At 47.1% G+C, this 23,452-nt stretch overlaps 1 protein-coding gene across 1 annotated transcript in view; it reads right to left on the bottom strand.

The window, feature by feature from the left end:
• Positions 1-23,452, bottom strand: part of GRIK4 (glutamate ionotropic receptor kainate type subunit 4) — a 144,447-nt gene that overhangs the window by 81,409 nt on the left and 39,586 nt on the right. Inside the window, 1 exon segment of the mRNA XM_036397477.2 lies at positions 2,735-2,899. Coding sequence (XP_036253370.1) covers positions 2,735-2,899 — 165 coding nt within the window.

The raw sequence follows: 23,452 nt of genomic DNA on the forward strand, positions 1-23,452 counted from the left end.
AGTTGAAAGCCATGAAAGCCTTGAAATTTAAGTTTGGGGATCTGATTTTCCTCTGCCACCAGGATAAATCAAAAATAACATCAGTGACATTAATAGAGGAGCCATACAGAATCCAGATTACTTCTTTTCTAAGAAAAGCTTCCAGACATTTTTTTTTTCCTCTGAAGAACAGGCAAATAACACACTGCAAAATTCACTAAAATCAAGTCAATTTTCTGCAATTTCTACTCTAAAAATCCAAGTAAAGGAAACAAAGAAAATCACCCCAAGGTGAAAACTGGAAATGGGATATGCCCTTTCCTCACTTGCCCTGTTTCCAATTCCTCCCCAAACACAACATTTGCCGAAACCAACAATTCCTTGCATAATATTTCATTCTCAGCCAATTAATATTCCTCTGCTGGAGAAACCTTCCAGGAGCAGAATTCCTGAGCAGGGTCACAGGCTGAAAATAAGGCAGAAAAAATCCCTCTGGTGATTCTTACAGCATCTCTGGGGTCACTGCAATCAAGTCTGTTCCCCAAAAACAAAGCTACAGGCACAGAGTGCTGCTGCAAGCAGGATATTTATGAGGAAAGAACAAAAATGGGGCTAAAAATGCCACTTTTGGATGCTCAGAGAAGCTGTGGCTGCCTCTGGACCCCTGGAAGTGTCCAAGGACAGCTTGGGTGGAGCTGGATGAGCTTTAGGTCCCTCCCAACCCATTCCAGTTTGGGATTCTGGGATTCCATGGCAATTCCTATCCTTTCTGCAAGGCCTGGCCAGATAAACTGGATCTTAATTGGTCTGGCCGGATAAACCGAATCTTAATTGGTCTGGCCAGATAAATTGGGTCTGCCTTAGTGTTGTGCCAAGTAAGGGGACAAGAGGGGACAATAGAGATGGGGAAAACCAGGAAAACATTGAAAAATTGGGGGATCCAAAGCAGTGGAGAAGGGCTCAGTCTGGGCTGCCTGAGGGGTGACGGGCTCTATAAATAGAGCCCAGGTTCTTGCTGAGATCTCTTTATTAACTGCACACATCTATAAATGGAGCAAACGCTGGTGCAGGAAATGAAGGAGCGATGTGCTGATCCCACAGCCCCACGGAGCTGCTCTGCCACCTCACCTGGAGATCCCTGAGCAGAAAAGCCACCAAGACTCCAGGAAAAACCAGCCAGCCCCAAAGCACAACACCCTGCCACGCTTTTTGGGGATAACCCTGCAGATCACACAGTCATGGAAGGCAGAATCATTAGGAAACGAGTCTAAAATCCAGATTATTTAAAATTATTACTCCAGCTTTCTCGAGACAACTGGTAATAAAAAATTATAGCACTCACTTGAACTCTAAAATGATTTTAAAAGGAGGATTTACTATTCCAAAGTGTTTTCCCTCTTACAGGAAAAAAAAAATATCAGAGACCTTTAGGGTTCCTTTCAAACTGTGGGACAGTGACCCTCAATTTCTTTTTCATTCAGATCTGGCATATTGGGCACTCAGAAGAACAGCCCTAATAAAGAATCGCTTCATCCAGGGATTTGAGAGTGGCATGGGAAATCTGCTGCTCTGTGGAAATCAGCTCTTCTTCATCCTCATGATTTCAAACATCACTTGAGAAACTTCACTTGGTGTAAATAAATCTGCTGCCAATCTCAAGCTCCAGGAAGAGCTGCTGTGTTTGCTGACACACAGGATTCCACAGGGTTTTAAAAACAACTTAATTGCACCCAACTTGCCCGAGAGTCTCTTGTTTGCTCACCATTAAGCTCTTGACAAAGGATCAGCATTACCTCTGTTTATTGACAGGCAGATTAAAGGAAATTATTTGTCCCAAGCCACTGAGTGGTGGCAAAGCTTACTGGGGGCAGGGATTCTCTCAGTCCATGCCTGAGCTTGCACCAGCACATTTCATTCATCTCAAATGAAAACTGCTCTGTGCAAGGAGCAGGGATGGGTTTTTTTCTCTCTGTTCCCCTTGAACTGCCACAAAATCACAAGTTCAGAGTGCCAGATGGCTCCTGGGAGGAGAGCTGGGCCTCAGGTTTTATATTTTATATAGGTTTTGTATATTTTTCAGATTCTGTGCTTTAGTGTGTGGGTCTGGGTTCACATCAGGGGATGCTGAGCTCTGGGCACAGAGCAGGGACACAAAACAATTCCTGCTCCAGCTGGGCACCAAGGACAAATGATCCAAATCTCAGCCCAGGAGCACAAACCCCGTGGGCTGGAGAGAGAAAAACAAGGATGGGACTGCAGGGGCTAAAGCTGGAATGGGACAATGAACTGCAAGATGCAAATGGAGCAGAACTGATCCCAGGGAGAGACCCCGGGAGCGCTCGTGCATTTTGGGGCCATTTTGGTTCATCTTGGGTTCATTTTGGGACCATTTTGGTTCATCTTGGGTTCATTTTGGAACCATCTCAGGACCATCTCGGGTTCATTTTGGGACCATCTCAGATTCATTTTGGGACCATTTTGGGACCATCTCAGATTCATTTTGGGACCATCTCAGATTCATTTTGGGACCATTTTGGGACCATCTCAGATTCATTTTGGGACCATTTTGGGACCATCTCAGATTCATTTTGGGACCATTTTGGTTCATCTTGGGTGCAGCCCTGGCTGGGCTCTTGTGCTGCCCAAGGTGGATCCATTGAGGAGATCCTTTTAATAAATCCCTGCTTTATTCTGTAACTCCTCCAGCCTCTGCTCCATCTCAGCCTCCCCAAGGCATCCCAGGGGTGGTACTCACTGGTCTCTGCAGTCTCGTACTCGCTGTCCCTCAGCAGCTCAAAGATGTCCACCTCCACCCTGGCCTTGCCCGCCCGCTCGGGCGCGCGGTTGATGCGGTTCTTGGCCAGGGTGATGGAGAGCCTCTCCCCTCTGCTGCACTCCATGGGGTCATCCAGGATGGCAGCTGTGGGGGAAAGAGGTGTAGGCACAGGTTAGGTTTGGGATCTGCACTCCCCTCCTCATCCCCATGATGTCTTAAGGTTGAGCTTTCGTATTTCCCAGCCTCTGCGCTGCATTGGTGTGTGACTCTGAACTCCATACAAAGTGTCACCAAGTTCTCCCCACAGCTCAGCCCCACAGAACAATCCTTGTCCAGCCCCAGAACCAAGGACACCGCTGCAGCTCCAGCCCAAAAAGTGCAAACAACAGAGAACTGAGCAACAAACAACAGAAAATTGAACAACAGAGAGCAAACTGGGAGGATGGGACTGCATCACCTGGAGCTGGAATTGGTGAATTTACCCCAATATGAAAACGGACCAAAATTTATAAAAGTGTCAAAACTCATGACTTGGGGTCCATCTTGGGTGTAGCCATGGCTGGGCTCTTGTTCTGCCCAAGATGTATCCTTCAAACCCTTTTAATAAATCCCAGTTTCATTCCTCTAACTCTGTCCCAGGTAGCCTCTCCAGCATCACCCACACTCCTGATCCCTGCAGGAGCTCTGTTTGTGCTCCTGTCACCACCAGAGCTGCCACATCCCCCTGCCCACACGTGGCCTTTCCCGCTGCTTCTCCCACTCCCCAGGCCCTGCCAGACAGGTGGGTGGTGAAATCTCTGCAGAGAAATCTCTGTTTTACCTGCTGGAATGCCACAGCACAGCCACCCACACTGCCAGGCTCCCAGCACCCACTGCCACACAGGCTGGCTGCTCCCAGAGAGGCTCCTCCAGCTGCCCAGCCCAAAAAAACCCAGATCCAGGAGCTGCCTCACATCCTAACAAAGGCAGAACGTCCCCAAAAAACCCCGGGATGGTTCCTTTAGGGTGCTGAGGAGCTGGAATATTTCAGGAAGCAGCCCTGGGTGGGGAGGGACAAATATTTTTCAAGCAGAAGGCTCTTGAACTCAGCTCCTGCGGCTGCCCACCCAGATCTGTGGCAAGGCAGAGGGAGGTGGGGAGGGGTTTTACCTTTGTTTTTTTGGAGGGAAGGCAAAAAAGGGTTCAGGGGTGGAGCACTCAGGGCAGAATTCATGAGGAGCTGGCACCCCAGTGGGTTTATCCTGGCTAACAGGAGATGCCCCCCAGAACACAGATTTTGCATTGTATCTGGGGGAGAGAAGTGCTGCTGTTAAAAAAAAAAAAAAAAAAAATCACCAATTCTTATCTTCCCCCCCCCAAAAAAAAAAATATCCCTCCACAGGGAGAGCTGCCCTTCAGCACTGCTCAGGTGCTGAGGGAAGGGAAGGGAAGGGAAGGGAAGGGAAGGGAAGGGAAGGGAAGGGAAGGGAAGGGAAGGGAAGGGAAGGGAAGGGAAGGGAAGGGAAGGGAAGGGAAGGGAAGGGAAGGGAAGGGAAGGGAAGGGAAGGGAAGGGAAGGGAAGGGAAGGGAAGGGAAGGGAAGGGAAGGGAAGGGAAGGGAACTCCTGCAGCAGGTTTGGTTTTTTGTTTTTTTTTTTCTTGGTAGGAAAAAGCATAAATGAGCTGGGAAGTGAAATAAAGCCCATCAGGGAGATCCCCTGAGTCCTAGGAGCAAGGCACAAAGGACACAGAGGTTGGGAGGGCAGAGGGATGCTGAGCAGAGCAGCACAGGGATGCTGAGCTGGGACTGAGGGACCCACAGAGGGATCTGGGCTGTGCCTCAGGGTCCTCATTGCTCCCTTCACTGCCACCACAGAGCCCCCAGCACAGCCCAGACCAACCTGGCTGGAGCCCAGGCTCCTTTTCTTTGGTTTTCCTGCCCCTAAGACTTTAGCCCAGCCCCAAAACTCAAAGCACAGCCTGATTTCAGCCCCTCTTCCTCTCAGGGCTCTTTTCCCAGCCTCGCCTGCTCATGCCAGGGGGATCTTTTCTCTCCTGGCACGACTGCAGAGCCTCCCCAGGTCCCAGCCCTGCCCTCACCCCAGCAGGGCAAGCCCAAAGCCGGTCCACACCAGCCTGATCCACTTCATATCCTGAAAATACTCAACAATTCCTTCTTTTCCTAGCTTTTCCCAGTTTCATGGGAGTTGAGTTCATCCTAATCTCATTATGCCACAAAAAAGGGTTTGTGCTTTCCTCCAAAGCCAGGAGCAAGGGTTTTAGGATATTAACATGGCTGATGACTTCTTTTAATTAGAACAAAGCTGGGAGAGCAATTTGCCACAGACTCCACTTTTCCAGGAGAGAAGCAGAGGAGAAAGTTCTCGTAGAAACTTTTCCTGCAGCCCTGCTCCCAGGGAAGGGTAAATCCATGTGCTGAGCATCACCAAATGCAGCTCCTGCTCAGGTGCTGACGGTGTGAAATTAAAGATCAGCAGCGGGGGAGTGGATGTCAGCATTCTCAGATTCATTAGTTTCTAATTTAAAGCTTCAACGTCACTAAATTGGGGAATGTTTTCAAGTATTTTCCTAATTGGCAGCTTTCAAACAAAATCCACTTCCACTAATGCACAGTTAAGTGATTTTTAAGTATAAAAATAGGCAAAACCAAAGCATTTGGAACAGTTTCCTCAAGCCAGCTCAGCAAAAAAAAAAAAAAAATTTGCACAGAGCTTTTTTTTTTTTAAATTTCTGTTCAGGATGGGATTTTCTGGTCTTATTTTTGAAAATCTTGAAAACTTCCCTGAAGGTGACGCAGCAAAGAAAGAGAAGCAGAGAAAGAGAAGCAGAGAAAGAGAAGCAGAGAAAGAGAAGCAACCCAAAATAACAGCAACAAAACTCTTTTACCTACTCAGCTCTGATTGAATTTGAATTTTGGGAGCAAATACAAGAGAAAGGGGGAAAAGCAGAGGTTTTGGAAAGAAAGGAATTCAGATGGAGAGCTGGATCCAGGCTGGAAGTGGCAGCAGCAGTTGCAGAACCCAGATCAAATTCCAGAGGAGTTTCCAGCCTCCCTGTGGGATTTGGGGAAGCAGCAAAATGTGCTCATTTTGGGAGACTGGTTACTTTAACTAAATATTAAACCAGCCCCCAGCACTAGGGAGGTAACGAGGCTGAACTAATCTTTATTTATTAAAGCTGGAGGATGAAAAAAAGTCATTTAATGTTTAAAAAAGGTTGGTTTTAAAGCTTCATGGCTCGGGACACTGTGCCAAAGCTCATCTAACAGTGGCATCATTAAGTATCAACGAAAATCTTTCTAGAAATTCCCTTTCATCTCTTCCTGTCTATTAAACAGGGGAAGATGCATCAAGTAAATCTTTAATCCTGAAGACTTACAGCAAAGTCTTTGAACTTGGTTGCCCTCAAAAATCACTTCTGTCTTCCCCATGGTGATAAATGTCACCAGTCTAGACTGCTGCTCCATGAGTGATGAGGAAAACGTTGCAGAGGGAGCCAGGAGCACCTGGACCTGCAGTGCCTGGCTCAGGGCTGCTCAGGATTTCCCAGGCACTGAGTGAAGCCACCAGGGCTGAGCTTTCCTCAGGAAGAGCTTCTCTTCCCATGGGGTGTTCCAGTTCTGACAGGGAAAACATCCCTTGTAATAATCAGCTTTTTATTCCATTCACTCAGATTTCCCACACAATTAACAGATTCCCATGCAATTAACACAAAATCCGTGCTCCAGAAGCACCAAACCAGAGCTGACCCCTTTGGAGTAGCTGGGTAATAATCAAGGTTCAAGCAACAAGGGACTTCCACTGCAAACCTCCACCAGATACAGATTTCAAAGGCAATGCTCAAAGTTAAGGGTTTAACAGCAAGAAGCAGGGAAAATAAAGGTATAATTGGGAGCCAGAGAAATGCAAGGGATGGGATGGCACTTTCTGAGAAAAGCAGATTTTAGTGACTGTCCTGCAGGGGTTTTTCACTCCTTGGGGATGGGGGTGAGGAGGAATTGGTGATATCTGCTGAGGAAGGAGCTGGGAAAGGAGGAATTGGAGCTCTCTGCTGGGGTAGGAGCTGGGAAAGGAGGAATTGGTGATATCTGCTGAGGAAGGAGCTGGGAAAAGAGGAATTGGAGCTCTCTGCTGAGCCAGGAGCTGCACAAGGAGCTCCCTGTGGCTCCCCCAAGCCCACACGGGATGGGGCCATGTGGCCACAGCCCTTCCAGCCCAGCTGTGGCAGCAGATGCTCAACCCCTTCTGCTTCTTCCTCCCAGGGGGAAGAAGGCCATCCATGTCTCAACCCCAGACATCCATGTCTCAACCCCAGACATCCACGTCTCAACCCCACACTGTCCATGTCTCAACCCCACACTGTCCATGTCTCAACCCCACACTGTCCATGTCTCAACCCCACACTGTCCATTCCTCACCCCACCCAGCTCAGTTGTGCCTCTCTGTGCCAAAGCAGTGGCACGGGCAGGGCTGTCCCCGCTGTGCCCCCGAGCTGATGAGACACAGCCACCCTCTGAGGCAGTGCCCAGCCATCCCAGCCAGCTCTGAATTCCACCCTGAGCAGCCCCAGCTGGCTCCAAGCAGGGCTGAGGAGCAGAGGCTCCGTCCTGCATCCCCCAGGGCTGTGAGGCTCCTGGAGCTCTGCCTGCCCCAGCCAGATTCCCAACATATTCACTGTGACAGGATGAGCCCACTGTGAGCCAGCTCCAGCAGAGCTCCCCAGCCCGTGATTCATCCCAAACCTAATGAAATCAGATTTTTATAACAATAACAGGGAACAGATGCCACTGCCAGGATTACACACAGCCACAACAAACTGACCTTTCCCCTTCCCCTTTTCCTTCAAGGCTTTTTTTTTTTTAATTTACAGTTTCTCAGATGTTTTTTATACCTTTGAAATGGGAAGTCATACTCAGAAACACGATTTCCATCTCAAGGCATCTCTTGAAAATGCAGATTTAACACAGCACTGGCTTGGTAAACAGGATATTTCACTGTTCATAACCTGTCCCTCCAAGTGAAAAACACATAAAGGTACCTGTAATATTTCCTAAATGTCCCAAGTGACAGGTTAAGATCACACCTACAACCTCTGCTGATTTATGCTGTAAACACAGCCTCAGGATCAGTGAGCTTGGAAAAAACCTCAGGGATTATTAAACCCAACCTGTGCCCAGAGCTCTGAGTGCCCCCAGCCCAGTCCTTCCCTGGACACCTCCAGGGCTGGGGACTCCAAACCTCCCTGGGCAGCCCCTGCCAATATTTCATAACCTTTCCATGGGGAAATTCCTGCTGATTCCAGCCTGAGCCATTCCCTCTCCTCCTGTCCCTGTTCCTGGGAGCAGATCCCAAATCCCCTCTGGCTGTCCCCTGTGGAATTTGCAGGTAACCCCAGCAAAGGAGGGATGAAAATCTTGACCCCATCTTGCAAAAGGTTGATTTGTTACTTTATGATCTATATTATATTAAAACAAAATTATATATTAAAACTATACTAAAGAATTATGTATATATAATATATATTATACATATTCTATATATATTATATATATTCTAAATATATTAAAACTATACTAAAAAAAGAAAGCATTTCAAAAGGCTGGCAAAGAATGATAATAAAATCTTGTGACTGACCAGAGAGTCCAATACAGCTGGACTGTGATTGGTTATTAATTAAAACCCACCACATGACACCAATTAAAGATGCACCCGTTGCTGAAACATCTCCAGACCACATTCCACAGCCATCAGATTGTTATTGTTGACATTTCTTTTCTGAGGCTTCTCAGCAGAGAAAAATCCTAGGAGAAACTTTTTCCTCAGGAGAAAATTTTTCAGAATTTTTTCTCAGGAGAAAGAAATCCTGGCGGGAGGATTTCTCAGAAAACACCGCTGTGCCATTCCCCTCCTGTCAGGGAGTTGTGCAGAGCCACAGGTGCCCCCCTGAGCCTCCTTTTCTGCAGGCTGAGCCCCTTCCCCAGCTCCCCCAGCCCCTCCATGTCCCTCATTCCGTGAGGAGCCCAGAGCTGCACACAGAATTCCAGGCGGCTCCTGCTGGCCACGCCATTCCCTGGCGCCCAAACCCTCTGTGCCCCCTTGCTCAAGCCCAGAGCTGCAATCCCAGCCCAGCTGCCCACAAGATCCAGTCCCAAGATCCAGTACCTGCCACTGGAGCTGACCGGTCCTTCCTCTGCAAACCAGGAAACCCAAAAGAATTCCAGGAAAAATTTCATTCTCCCAACACCCTGAGTGTCCTGCTGAGGAGCACCAGGAGATGGCCCAGGGATCTCCACGTCTCCCCATCCTCCTGAACTCCCAACCCACGAGGCTGCAGGGTCAGGTGAATAAAAATTGTTGCCAAAATTGCTTTTTTTTTGTGCTTTTCTGCTCTGCTGAATAAAGTATCAACCCTCCAGGCTGTCAGTACAGTAAAGGAGAAGAAATTTGCACAGTTCCTCATTACGGGGCTGTCAAGTGGAGCTCCAGTGGAGAAACAGGTGGGATTGTATTTCCATTATCATCTCTGAAGTGCTGCTTAAAAATAAAATAAAAAGGCGTCAACATGCTATTACTCTGCGAGGAAAGAGCACCTCATCAAGGAGAAAGAGAAGATCTGAAAACACGAAATCTCCTTCACAAAGAGGCTCGATAATGTTTGTCTGGTCAAGGGAACAGAGGGCTATTTATTGCTCTGGGCCAGCACTGGAAATCTGCATTTAAATGGAGCTTCCCTCTCATTCCTGCTATCCTGAGAGAGCAAATTCAGGGGAGATGTGATAAAAGCAGCTGAGGGCTTTAGTTCCTGCTGCTTGAAACACAATCTCTCTTTTATCTTCTTTAATAACTGCTTTGTGTACATAAAATCAGAATTACACTCCCCGAGACCTGGAGTTTGCAGAAAAAAAAAATCGAGCAGGAAGGTGGTGATGTGTCCATCATGCAGGGATGTAAAACTTCAGGGGGACCATCCCTGCATCCCAGAAAACATCATCCCTCTGGGGCAGGCAGGTAAAAACCCTCCAGGCCCCTCATCTCACCTGATTTTGGGAATATAAATCCCCCTCCGAGGCAGCAGCAAACACCCCGAGCACAAAGAGAGGAGCAAAAAGAGAAGAAAAGGGTCAAAAATGGGAAATCCCCATGCAGAGCTGGCTCAGGGGGGCTGAACCCACCCTCTGGCACCAAGGCAGGGCAGGAAATTGATTTTAAAGGGAAACTCCTGGGGGTTTTCACAGCCAGGCTTAAGGCACTGCAGCTGTGGAGAAAATCCTGAGCTGGGGATGGAAATATTGGGATTATGAGCGGTTAAATCCCACTCCAGGCCCTGAAAAACCTGCCAAGAGAATTCCCAAAACCAAGGAGAGAAAAGCAGGGGGAAGGAGCAATGGGGGACTGAACCTCCCTGAAGTGTAGGGTCAGGGAATGGGATTTGGCTCTGAAAGGGACAGGCTGGACCAACAGGGGCTCTCCTGAATGTCCCCAAACCCCCAAAAGCAGGGAATTCCAGGCACCAGGAGCTTGTTTGTGCACGGGTCAGTGTGGTGGGGTGGGGTGGTGTTTTTTGTTTCCCCTGTAACTTTGCTCCCCACAGCGCTGCCCTCTAATCCAGATTTTCAGCACCTCTGCAAAGCCCCGTCTGTCAAACTGGGCCAGAGTCTGCCAAAAATCCAAGCTCCTTCACGGCCACCCACATCCCCTAAATGCCTAAATCTTATTTTCTTAGGAATCCAGCCTAAAACCACTGACCCGAGTTGGGAAGATCGTTTTTCTGCCTGTCTTTTGCTTCCATAATGTCAAGCTGAGTTTCCAAAGGAGGTTTTTCTGCCCGTTTTTCTGGTCTCAGGTGACTGGCAGCAGCTGTGGTTCTGTAGGAAGAGAGCACTGGGAAGCCCTGGTGGGGCCAATAAACTTGGCAAGACCAAGAAATGAGCAACAGCTTAATTAAGTCAGCAGAGAGTATAAATATAAGAAAAATAACCACACAAGCCCCAAGTGCCACTGCCAGGCAAGCAAAATGAATGAGGAAGGGAGAAACAATGGGTAAAGTTCTGAGGTAAAAAAAAAAACAAAAATCAAGAAAAAAAAAAAGCCAACAAACAAATGGGAAAGTCCAGTAGGATTTATGGCTCTGATGATGGATTTGAGAGATGGAAATGAATAATGGAGCTGGGGAGCAGGCAGGAAAGGACCCAGACCCCTCAATAAATGTGTTTTGTAGCCACAACCCCACAAAATCCCAGAGCTCCATCCCCAGGGTTTCAGTGGCCATTCCAGCACACACAAAGATCTGCAGCACTTTGGGATTTTCTGACTGAAGGGGATTTAAGGAGAGAAGAATTCCCAAACCTTTGCCTTGCAGGGGAAACCATTTCCTGATCCTCCTTCTGGCCACGGGCTGGAAAAGACCTCAAAGATCATCCAGCCACCACCACGGTCACTGAACCCTGTCCTCAAATGCCACAGCCACACATTTTTGGAACAACTTCAGGGATGGTGACTCCACCACCACCACCCTGGGCAGCCTGGGCCAGTGCTTGGCAGCCTCTCCATGGAGGAATTTTTCCTGATTTCTAATCCAGACCTCTCCTGGCACAACTTGAGGCCGTTTCCTCTGATCCTGGAGAGGATGAAACAGGAGGGTACGGGATTTAAGGAACTGGGGATCCCTCTACAGCCCCTGAATTTCCATTAAGTGAGGATTTAATGACCATTTTCCTCTGAACCCTTCTGGATATCTCAGAATTTAAAGTGCATTTGCTCTTCTTCCAGCCCCTCCCTGTTTCAGTGGGGTCACAGCTTTGGCTGATCCCTCTCAGGCTGGCAGGGGATGCACAGCTCCGCCCAAAGGATGCAGAGGGGAAATTCCAGGTCCTGGAATGAATCCACACACAGAGACAGAAAACAGCCTTGGGTGCACCCCCAATATCAAAGTGAGGAGGGGGGAAACGTTGTGGAGGGATCTTGGGGTTTGCCTGCATTAATATGGAGAATTTTGAGAGATTTTGCACCTCTTGTATTCCTTTTCCAGATCACTGGCCACTGCTGCTGTGACAAATCTCTAAAAGATGGGCCCAGGGACAAGGACCAAGCATGCAGGATGCAGATATGGCAATTGCTATAAAGATATGAGCCAGACAAATGATAGGTGGCATGATTTTCATTCTCTCATGATGGATGAAGAGTGAAGAGATAAAGTGACTCCTCAAGGTTTTCCAGGACCACGTGGCAAATAAACAGATTTAATGTGCCAGGAGGCTTCAGGAAGCCTTGTTTAGAGACTCAGCCTCTCTGCCACCAAAACCTGACAATTCTGCCTCAATCCTCAGCACTACAAGCAGATCTTTTTGGGAGATGGGAATCCCTGGAAGCAGGAATGTGTGTAAAGATCAATGGGTCAATGCCACGTGGCTGAGCATGGATGGAAGAGCCAAATTGTGTTTGGGAGCCTTTGGGTTGGAAAGGCCCTCAGAGAGCATCAAATTCCAGCTCCTTGCCATGGGCAGGGAGAAGTTCCATGGGCAGGAACACCTTCCATGGGCAGGGGGAAATTCTGTGGGCAGAGAGAAATCCATGGGCAGGGAGAAATCCCATGGGTAGGAAGAAATCCCATGGGCAGGAACACCTTCCATGGGCAGGAACACCTCCCCCTAAACCTGTCTGCTCCAACAGAAGACCTGAAAAGATGAATAAAGCTGGGAAAAGGTCACATTGGAAACCTCACCTCTCTTGAAGAGAATCCAGGTGTCTTAAAGCACATAAAAGAGTTTGATCCAGGTATAAAACGACACTTGAGCCTTCCCCTGAGGTGCCTCGGGATTGTTTTCATCCCTGAGCTTCCCTGACAGAACAAACACCTCTTGCTGCTGAGTCACCCTGGAATGAGATGCTGAGGAGCTGCCACAGCAGATGTGGAGGCCCTTCAGATCCAACACTGATCAATCTGCACAGCCTGGATTTATTTCTTTTTTGCCACTCAGCCTCCAGCTGATGCAGTGGGTTGCTCCAACGCCTTCCTGCCTTCCCTCGTTAGTATGCTCTGCCCACTGCCATCCTTCTCCCCTGATGGCTTCTTCCCTGACTTCTGGATGGGAAAGAGAAACAGCAATTTGCTTTTCCCTGCACTCTGACATGGTTTTCCCTGCCTTTCTATCCATCTTAGCAGCACACTGCTAATTCATCTAATCCCAGGGTACTTTTTCTGGTCGTTTGGACCAAAAAAAAAAAAAAAAAAAATAAAGGCAGCTCTACTTTGTTTTTTTAGATGGTTTTTTTGAGAGAAGGAATCTGCAGAGCCCTGAGTGAGTGAAGTGATGCACAGCAACATCCTCGCTGGGAGCAATTTGTCTCAGCATCCTCTGGAGACCACCCCTGAGCAGGGGGGGTGTCAAACATTGCCTGGAGAATCCCTGGCACAGCAGAAAAAAACAACCACAAAATCCTTAAAAAGTTCCTCCAAGTTTTCCCAGAGAATCTCTGAGGTTTCTCCTGCAAGGCTCTCCAGTGTGGGTAAAGAAGAACTTTTGGGCAAACAGCTTTTGCTTTCAGCTTGGGAGCTGATTACAGATTCTCCTGCATCTGGAAAAGTTTGAAAAACACCACACAGAAACTGGAGAGGGCAAGTGAAGAGCAAGAAAGGAAGAGAGGAGAAGCGAGGCTACAGCAAAGGCTCAGCTGCAGAGGGTAAATTAAAGCAGACACAAAAACTCTTAGTGAACAAGGCTGAACAAACCAAAGGAAAAGCTGTTCCAGGCTCCTGGGATGTCAGCAATGATGGAAGAGCTGCTGGGACTGGGGAGGAATCAGCACCAGCCCTGGGTGAGGATTGAGATGTTCCAGAGCCAGCCAGGCTTGCAGAGCAGAGTGGAGTGAATTACATCCCCTGCAGTCTGTTCTGAAGCTTCTTCCAGGGGATACTGAATTAGTGACATTAATGCAGCAAGGAACTGGATCAGGTTCCCAGTGATAAGCTTAATTAAACAACAGAGCTATCCATAGGCTGGGCTTTATGTTATAAATAAGCAACATTTATACTGATTAATTGAAGTCATGGTTCAGATCATTAAATCCTCCTCCTTCCAACCATCCTAATGAGGATACCTGAAGAGCTGAAGGCAGCAGTGATGTTTGACACTTGCAAGCCTCAGCACTCACTCAGGGCAGGGCAGGGGGACAGGAGGCCTTGCCAAGGCTCCTTCCCACTGCCTGCTATTGCTGTGGGTGGCCCTGGAGTTACTGTGGGGGTTTTTGGGGGCTCACTCTCACTGCTGTCATGTGAGGAGTCAGGGCTGGCAGCCTCAGGCAGCACCAAGTTCCCAGTACTTCTCCAAGTCTGTAAAAGACTTCTTAACACAGCAATGAAAACATCTTGGAGACAGCCAGCCGTGTCAGCTGCCCTCACAAATCCAATTCTTTTTCATTATCCCAGCCAGAACGAGCCTGCCTGGAGGAACAGGGCTGCTTTATCATCCTCCCCTGCCTCTTCCCACGTGAGAAATGTCCTGAGCCACGTCTGGGACAGCAAACTGCGACCCCACCATCAAATCCCCAGCCCTGTCACCCACTCCTGGCCACCCCTCTCACCTCATTCCACGCTCACAACAACACCCAGCAGAGTTAAAGAGGAAAACCCTTCTGAAAGGCTTCACTCCATGAGACTGGAGGTTTAGAGAGGATAAAACTCCCACCCCAGCGCCACTCTGAGCCGGGATCAATTAAGGATCATCTCTAACACTTATTCTAATTGGAATTATGAAAGCAGAGCAGACCCTTTGTCCCTTCCTTTTCAGCTTTCTGCTCCTTCCTCCCAGAGCCTGAGAGGTTTTCTACAGCTCTAATATTTCAGAGAGTGGCCTTGGTGCTCTGAAGTGAAAAGCCATCTTGGGAGACCATGGCTTGCTCCAGCTCATCCATCACACCTGCTCCCAAACCCAGCAGTTATTAAAAATTAGAGCTGGTCAAATTATTGTTATATTTTGACACATGGAGAATATTATTATCATCCTTCCCTGCTACCCCCAATCCCTGCTCATGAATCATTCATGAGTCTCTCCCGATTCCTGCAGAAGAGCTGAGCTCCTCCTCTGTGCCAGACAGATTTTGTGCCCAAGGAGCAGAGCCACGGTGCAGGGAGGCCCTGGAGGGAGCCAAGATGAGCCCCAGGGCTCTAATGAGCCCAACAAATGGTCCCAACAAACTCTGCAAGGCTGATTTCCAGCCCCCCTTCATCTCCCCCAGCCTTTTCACCTTTTTCTTAACACAATCCTCTCATATTGGGAGCTGACTAATGGTGACAATAATCAAATAAACTTCATTTTGGATCAGTTGCAGGACTGGGGCTATTTCCTCCATCTCTTCACCACCACAGAAAGCCTCTTTTAAATGGATAACAACGATTGTGAGGGGCCAGTTATTACCTTGAAACCTCACATTTTGATATATCCAAAGCTGTTCTCTTATATAAATAACAGTTATTACTGTAAAGTGATTTTCCCCTTTCTCCACTTCCAAAGAGTTCCTGCAGGAGATGGTGGAGAAAATGGGTTCCATTAATGCCTCACTTAGGCCCTGTTGCTTTCATACTTTAACTCCCATCATTAATCTCCTCATGTGTCTTCAAACAAATGTCATTCATTCATTCCACAGCTCTCTGGCAGCAATTCTTCCCTCTCCTTTCCCCCCAGTTTCCTTTTCCAGTTAAACAGGAGCTCTTCCTCCCCTGACTCATCAGATCTGTGCTCCTGCCAGGCAGGCAAAATCAGTTTGGTCAGGCAGTTTCCTGCTAATGACAAGGAAAAAAAGGAGAGCCACAATGAGGGGAGACAAGGAAACCCTGGAGGATCACTTTGTGAAGGGACAATTCCAACCCAGCCTTGGGGTGAGAGTCCCCTCGGCTTGGGCAGGTTCTCAGAACAGGGAAAATATTGTCTGTGGCACCCAGCAGCCTCTGAGCATCCCACAAATGCAGCTGCTCTGCAAAAGGTGCCACTTTTGTGTGGTTTGGTGACGAACAAGGCTGGTCTTGCCCGTGACAGGGACGTCACGACTGCAACTCCTGGCTGTGTGCTCAGGGCTCTGACCCAGCCCCATCTCCCAGCAGCAAACTGTGACCCCACTTCTCCACTCGCAAAGAGCTCCTGCAGGAGATGGTGGAGAAAATGGATTTTCCCCTTCCTCACTTCCAAAGAGTTCCTGCAGGAGATGGTGGAGAAAATGGGTTCCATTAATGCCTCACTTTGTGAAGGGACGATTCCAACCCAGCCTTGGGGTGAGAGTCCCCTCGGCTTGGACAGGTTCTCAGCACAGGGAAAATATTGTCTGTGGCACTCAGCAGCCTCTGAGCATCCCACAAATGCAGCTGCTCTGCAAAAGGTGCCACTTTTGTGTGGTTTGGTGACGAACAAGGCTGGTCTTGCCCTGTGACAGGGACGTCACAATTGCAGCTCTCAGCTGCTTGCTCAGGGCTCTGACCCAGCTCCATCTCCCAGCAGCCACAGAGGCGCAGTCACCTCCTTTGCGTGGGGACAAGAGGCAGAAAGCCCAATCTGCAGTGGAATTTAGACACCAATCCTGCCCCTGAGGGGTAAAATCCCACCCTTTTCTAGGATTTCATCCCTCTCCTCGACGGAGCAGCGCCCAGGACCAGAATTCTGCTCACACTGCCAAGGCCACAACATCCCCCAGCCAGGGGAGGACACACTGACCTCCCAGCAAAGGCAACCCCCCTCCCATTTTCCAGGCTAATTGAGCTAATTAAGGCTAATTATGCATTAGTGGGCACAGGACCACAGTTCCAGTGAGCAGGGCTGCATTTTGGGGACACGATGTCACCCCCTCTACATGTGCTCAGGGGATCTGTCCCCCACACATCCTCAAAAGAGAAGGGTTCTTCCCCAAAAAACCCCATTTTTGAGAGGTTTAGCAGCAAGGCCAAGCCAGGATTGTGAGCTGGAGATGAATAACCTTCACTTCAGAGTCTCTGATTTTCCCCTGCCACCTCTGGGAGCAGAAACAGCAAAGATTAATTCTTGGAGTGACCTCCTGTAAGCCCTGGACATCTGGACTCTGCTGCTGTGTCCTGCTCCCCCAGGAGCGCCTGCCATTCCCCCTGCCCTTGCTCAGCCACAGCCTCTCCCTCATTATCATCTGTCAAGTCCAATTAACAAGAGCAGGGACATCAGGGGACGCCACTCCTGCAGTCTCCTGCCAGAGCCACTTGACAGGAGCCTCCACCCTTGAGGAGATGGGGAAATCGCCAGAAAATTGTCATTTCTCCCCCCATGATCCTGCCCTGGCAGCCCAGAGCGCCCACTTGGACTTTCCCCTTTTGGAAATGCCCATCCCTGCTCCTAAAACCCAATTTATCTCCCCTTTCCCAACCATTTTACTGGCTAAAAGGATTTTGGGCCAACAATTTGGCGGTGTGGAGGTGCCTGCTCTGAGCTGTTTTCCTCCCCTCCAAACCCAACCCGCCTTTCACCAGAAGTGCTTGGCTGTGTTTTCCTGATTAACCAGTTAATGAGGAGTCTGGAAATCAACAGGAAACGAGGCCAGCATCCCTCCTGTTTGAAACAAGGGAGAGCACAGGGAAAAAAATCCAAAATATTGCCCTGAAGAGTGGCAAAAGCTCAAGAGGCAAAGGAAAATTATCCTAGGAAATACCAACCACCTCTACATATCCTTAATATCATCAAACTCCTTAATGACCAGGAATATTCATTAATAAAAGTCTGAGGTGTTGTGGGAATGACTTCAAAATCAGCTCATTCTGATCCTGTCCCTGCTGCAAGAGGTCGCTTTTTGCCACTTCTTTAAGGGAATAACTTTGCTGCAAGGTTGTGGGTTTTATTTTTTTTGTTGTTGCTTTTGTTTGTTTGCTGGAAAAAGAGGTCATCTAAAGGAAAAACAAAAAAACAACAAAAAGACATGCTGGGATAATTTTTTGGCAGAGAAGCCCTGACCATATCTTCTAGGTCAATAGTAGTGTTTCTCCAAAAATTTAAATTTCTCGAGTGCAGCAAACAGATTTTCAAGGCACAGAGAGGGTTTTCATTATGTTGGAAGTCTCTGAATGCAGGATTTTTTTCTGTAGAGCACCGTGAGCCAAGTGCTGAGATGCTACTAAAGTCCAAAAATAAAGGATATTAATCACTTGGCCACGATTTTATTCCTCACATAACCATATCTGATACACGTTTGTGTGTATACTTACAAATAAAACATGAAAAGACAACCTTTGTTTAAAATTCAATAAATTAAAGAGTTAAAGAGCACCAAAATTCTGTCCCTTTGCTTAGGGGAGCTCAGCAGAAGCATCTCCATTTCCTTTCTGGGGCAGGAACTTGTGATTCCCCTCCCAATTTCCTCCCCTCCAACATTTCCTAAACCCCACCACATCCCCAAACTGAGAAGCTTGGCAGTGCCCAGAGAGGCCCAATTAAATCAATTAGCATCCCTAATATGGGAGACGTAGGAGAGGCTTTATCCTCCAAATAGAAACCGAGTTTGTGTGTCCAGATGGTCACTGGAGGCGCTGGAATTGCCACTCTCTGGCTGGGTTTGGGCTCGTTTGGATGGCACCAGAGCCTGTTTGTCAGCTTGGAGAGGAGCCTGTGCCATCTGGGCGAGGGCAGCTCCATTGTCTGCCTGGCAGGCTCGGGGTAAACACAGCTCCCCCACCCACTCCACTGCCATTTATTAAATGTTGAGTCTGGGAGAGGCAGGAGAGGGCTGGCAGCTGAGGCTGGGCTGAGCAAACAGCAATTTTTGAGGGAAGATGCTCTGGTGTTGTATTTGCTGGGTCCCTGGATGAAGGGAGGAATGATGAATCTGACTCCCGTTCTCAGAAGGCATTATATTATATTAAATTAATATTATTTTAAGATACTATATTATATTATTTTAAGATACTATATTATATTATTTTAAGATACTATATTATATTAAAGAATACTATATTATATTAAAGAATGCTCTACTAAACCATACTAAAGAATACAGAAAGGATACAGACAGAAGGCCAAAAAATTAATAATGAAAAATCGTGACTCCTTCCAGAGTTGTATTTGCTGAGTCCCCAGATGAAGGGAGGAATGATGAATCTGACTCCAGTTCTCAGAAGATATTATATTATATTAAATTAATATTATTTTAAGATACGATATTATATTATTTTAAGATACGACATTATATTAAGATACTATATTATTTTAAGATACTATATTATATTATTTTAAGATACTATATTATATTATATTAAAGAATGCTGTACTAAACCATACTAAAGAATACAGAAAGGATACAGACAGAAGGCCAAAAAAATAATAATGAAAACTCCTGACTCCTTCCAGAGTTGTATTTGCTGGGTCCCCAGATGAAGGGAGGAATGATGAATCTGACTCTGTGTTCTCAGAAGATATATTATATTAAAAACTTAATATTATTTTAAGATACTACATTATATTATTTTATGATACTGTATTATATTAAAGAATGCTGTACTAAACCATACTAAAGAATACAGAAAGGATACAGACAGAAGGCCAAAAAAATAATAATGAAAACTCCTGACTCCTTCCAGAGTCCCAACATAGCTTGATCCTGACTGGCCATTAAGTCAAAACAATTCACATTAAACCAATGAAACAATACTTGTTGAATAAACAATCTCCAAACCCATTCCAAAGCAGCAAAACACAGGATAAGCAAATGAAATAATTACTGTTTTTCTTTTTCTCTGAGGCTTCTCATCTTCCCAGGAGAGAAATCCTGTGCAAAGGGATTTTTCCAGAAAATATGAATGTGACACTCTGGTGTTGGGATTTGAAATGCAGGGAACTCTCAGGAATTTGGGCCTCTCAGCTAAAGAATTAAAGCTTAGAATTCTAATTTCTTTCATTCTCATTTCTTTCATTCTCATTTATTTCTTTCTAGTTTATTTCATTCTGAGCTGTAAGCTTAGAATTAAATACAGGATTCAATTGGAGACTTTGGAAAAAGCTCCCAAACTTAGGTACTAAAAAAGCAAGAATGTAGATTTAGTTAAAGCAGAGTTAAGCTAAGTAAAGTTTAGAGTTTTAGAGTTTAAGATAGTTAAGATAGGGTTTTGAGTTAAGATATAGAAAAAATAAAGTAGTTACAAAGGTGAACGAGGAGTTTAGAGTGCAGTACTGAGTTTGTTTGTGTGTCATAACATGATTAGCTAATAAAGCTTACACTGTAATGTAAGATGAAATATTTAAGAATTAAGTCAAAAACATAAATAACCGTGTTAGCAGTGTTTCATTAGTCAAACCCTCAAAAAATCTACCACAAAAAAAAACAACAAAAAACCCACCAGAAATAAAACCAAAAAAAAACCCCGAAACCAAAAAACCCACAAAAACAAAAAAAACCCAAAAAACCCACAAAAAAAGCAAAAAAAAAAAACAAACAAACAAAAAAAAATCCCACAAGGAAAACAAAAACATGAAACAAACAAAAACAAAAAACTCAAAAAACTCCAAGATAAACAAAAAACCCACAAAAACAAAAACCAAAAAAAAAATTTAAAAAGCCAAAAGAATCCCACACGGCAAACAACAAAACCAAACTAACAAAACCAAAAAACTCAAAAAAATTCCAAGATAAACCAAAAAAAACCACAAAAAATCCACAAAAACCCCAAAAATAAAAACTAAAACCACTTTGCAAGATGCAGAGCCCTGGTGTAGCTGTTCTGAAAGTGAAAGGGGTCACAGAAGTGATGCTGTAAAATCGGATTTTTCCCTCTCTGCTGCCACAACATCTCCCCAGTTCAGTTCCCTCCCTGAGGTACCAGGTGGGGCAGTGCCTGCCAGGGCCGTGCGGGGCTCTGCTGACTGCAGCAGGTACATAAAGCAATTTATTGTTATTTCTTCCTCCTGCACCCAGCGCTGCTGACGAGGTCAACAGGCAGGGAGCTGAGAGTGCCGGGCTTTGGATCAGGTTTCACACATCAGAGGGGAAACGGGCACGTGGAAAAAGCTCTGGGAGCAGTAAGTGAGAAATTAAATGTTTGTGCTTTTTCTCACCTCCAGCCCCGTGCCTTTATTTTATTGAAAACTGTCACATTCATGCGGTTTGCAAGGAAATGCATAAAGCTCTCCTGCATCTCCCAGCGCTGTGCTCTGATGGGTTTTGCAGTGATCAAATGAATTTTCCAGCGCTGGTGGGGATGCCTGAGGGCACCCAGGGCTCTCCCTTGGGAAAAGGGATTTTCCCAGCGCTGTGGGTAGGTCAGGAACCCAGAGAGGAGAAATTTTGGCAGATGAGCAGGGTATGAAGGATCAACCCCAAACCAGCAGGAGGAGAGGAAACTGCAGCTCAGGAGCTCAGGTGGGACACCAGGAGGAATCTCTACACAGAAAAAGTTGTTAAACATTGGAAGGGGCTGCCCAAGGAGGTGATGTGGAGTCCCCAGGGGATGGCTGGATGTGACAAGGTGGGGATGGGTCACAGGTTGGACTCAAAGGTCTTGGAGGGCTTTTAAACCTTTATGATTCTGGAATTCTGGCATTCACCCGAGGTCCTTTCCTGATTTTATTTTCTCACACAGCAGGAGCTGCCTGAGGTGTTTCTCCAGGAACTGAGAGCTGCAGATTTCCCCTCTCACAGACCCCACAGAGCTCCCTCCTGGCCCTGTGAGATTTCCCCTCTCACAGACCCCACAGAGCTCCCCCATGTCCTTGTGAGATTTCCCCTCACACAGACCCCACAGAGCTCCCCCATGTCCTTGTGAGATTTCCCCTCTCACAGACCCCACAGAGCTCCCTCATGTCCCTGTGAGATTTCCCCTCTCACAGACCCCACAGAGCTCCCCCATGTCCCTGTCAGATTTCCCCTCTCACAGACCCCACAGAGCTCCCCCATGTCCTTGTGAGATTTCCCCTCTCACAGAGACCCCACAGAGCTCCCTCCTGGCCCTGTCACCTTCCAGGCCCACAGACACCCCTGAATCCCCTCCACAGCTCCCTCCCATCCCCACTCTCTGTATTTCACATTAAATCAACCAACACCACCTTGAATCCCAGCCTTTAAACTTTCCAGGCTCATTCACTCTTAGGATTTCCCTTTCCCAAAAAAGCTTATTTAACCTGATGTTCCTAATTCCTCCTGCCCTGGGAGGCACAGCCAGGGATTTGCACGGCTCTGGCATGGATCTCCAGAGATCTGTCTGCAGGGAAAGCCCAAAACCCCTCTGCTGCACCTGGAGAGGCTGAAGGATGTGGGATTTCAGCTCTCCCCTCCATTCCCTGACCCCTCTCCAGCAGCTGAAGCTCCCACATCATGGCAGAGGCAGGGATAGCACTTAATTTAGAGCCTGTCAGCTTAACCCGGGCCTAGAGAAGCCTCTGGAAGGCTTTGGATGAGGCTTAGCCCTCACTGCAGCCAATCCAGCAGCCACACACAGCCTTGGGGAGCTGGTGGGAGCTTCCTTGGTGTTGGGGAAGGTGAAACAGGAAAGCCTTATCAATATGATTGTTTGGTAAAAGATTTGGAGAATATGGAAACTATCAGTGAGATTGAAATGAAAGCAAGCTTTGAGATCCCTCAGTTACTGAACAACTGGAAAACAATGGTGTGGCTGCTGAAGGTGATCCCCTTTTGATGGAACAACACCCTCTGCTTGCAGACAGGCCCAAGGGGCAGAGCAGACCCTGCAGCTTGGCAGAAGGGGCCCAAAGAGGAGTTTTTAGGGTTTAAAATGTGACACAGGATGGTGATGTATGATTCTTATAGCTTTTGACAGGATTCTTTCTCTTGAGAAACTGAGAGGCTTCAGAAAGGAAATGCAAACAATGGTTATCTGCTGCTGTGGAATGCAACAGGTGCATCTTTGATTGGTCTCATGTGGTTGTTTTTAATTAATGGCCAATCACAGTCCGGCTGTCTCAGACTCTCTGGTCAGTCACAAGATTTATTATCATTCCTTTCTATTCCTTGCTAACCTTCTGATTAAATCCTTTCTTCTATTCCTTAGTATAGTCTTAATACATCATTTTCTTTTATTTAATATATATCATAAAATAATAAATCAGCCTTCTGAAACATGGAGTCAAGATTCTCATCTCTTCCCTCGTCCTGGGACCCCTGCAAACACCACCACACCTGGTGACCTTGAGTAAAAAACATTACCACAGATTTGTATCTTGTACTAGATTGGCTAGTGACAATTAGAATATTCAGCACAGAAGATTTATGGTATTGTAAGGGAAACTTGGCTCTCTTTACTCTTCCTCACTCTCTCATCCTCTTTTACTCTTTCGTCCTCTCTCATTTTCTCTTTACCACGCTCTTGCCTTCTCTCTCTTTACCTCTCTCTCCCTCTTTGGGGCTGCTCTGAGCTGTGCCTGGCAGCTCCCAGCAGGGCCCTGCACCCAGCCCATTTGCAAGAAACCCCAAATTCCAAACCCTGCCTTCAGAGACCTCTGCTCTCCATCCATCCCCACTGTCCTACCCCCGTCACTCCTACACCCTGGTGCTTTTCCTGACCAAAATCCCCCAGCCAGGGCTGGGCGTGTGTCCAGATGTTATAGAAACCCCAGGAGAAGAAAAACCTGAGCACAACCAACCAGGCTTCCCCTGGCTTTGTTTGGTTTTCCCTTCTCCTGGCTCATTTTGGTGTCTGCTGCTGTTTGTGTGGCCCCAGAGCTGAGGGCAGGACCCTCCTCCATTAGCAGGGA

Source organism: Molothrus ater, chromosome 22 (assembly GCF_012460135.2).
Source record: "Molothrus ater isolate BHLD 08-10-18 breed brown headed cowbird chromosome 22, BPBGC_Mater_1.1, whole genome shotgun sequence".
Classification (NCBI taxonomy): domain Eukaryota; kingdom Metazoa; phylum Chordata; class Aves; order Passeriformes; family Icteridae; genus Molothrus; species Molothrus ater.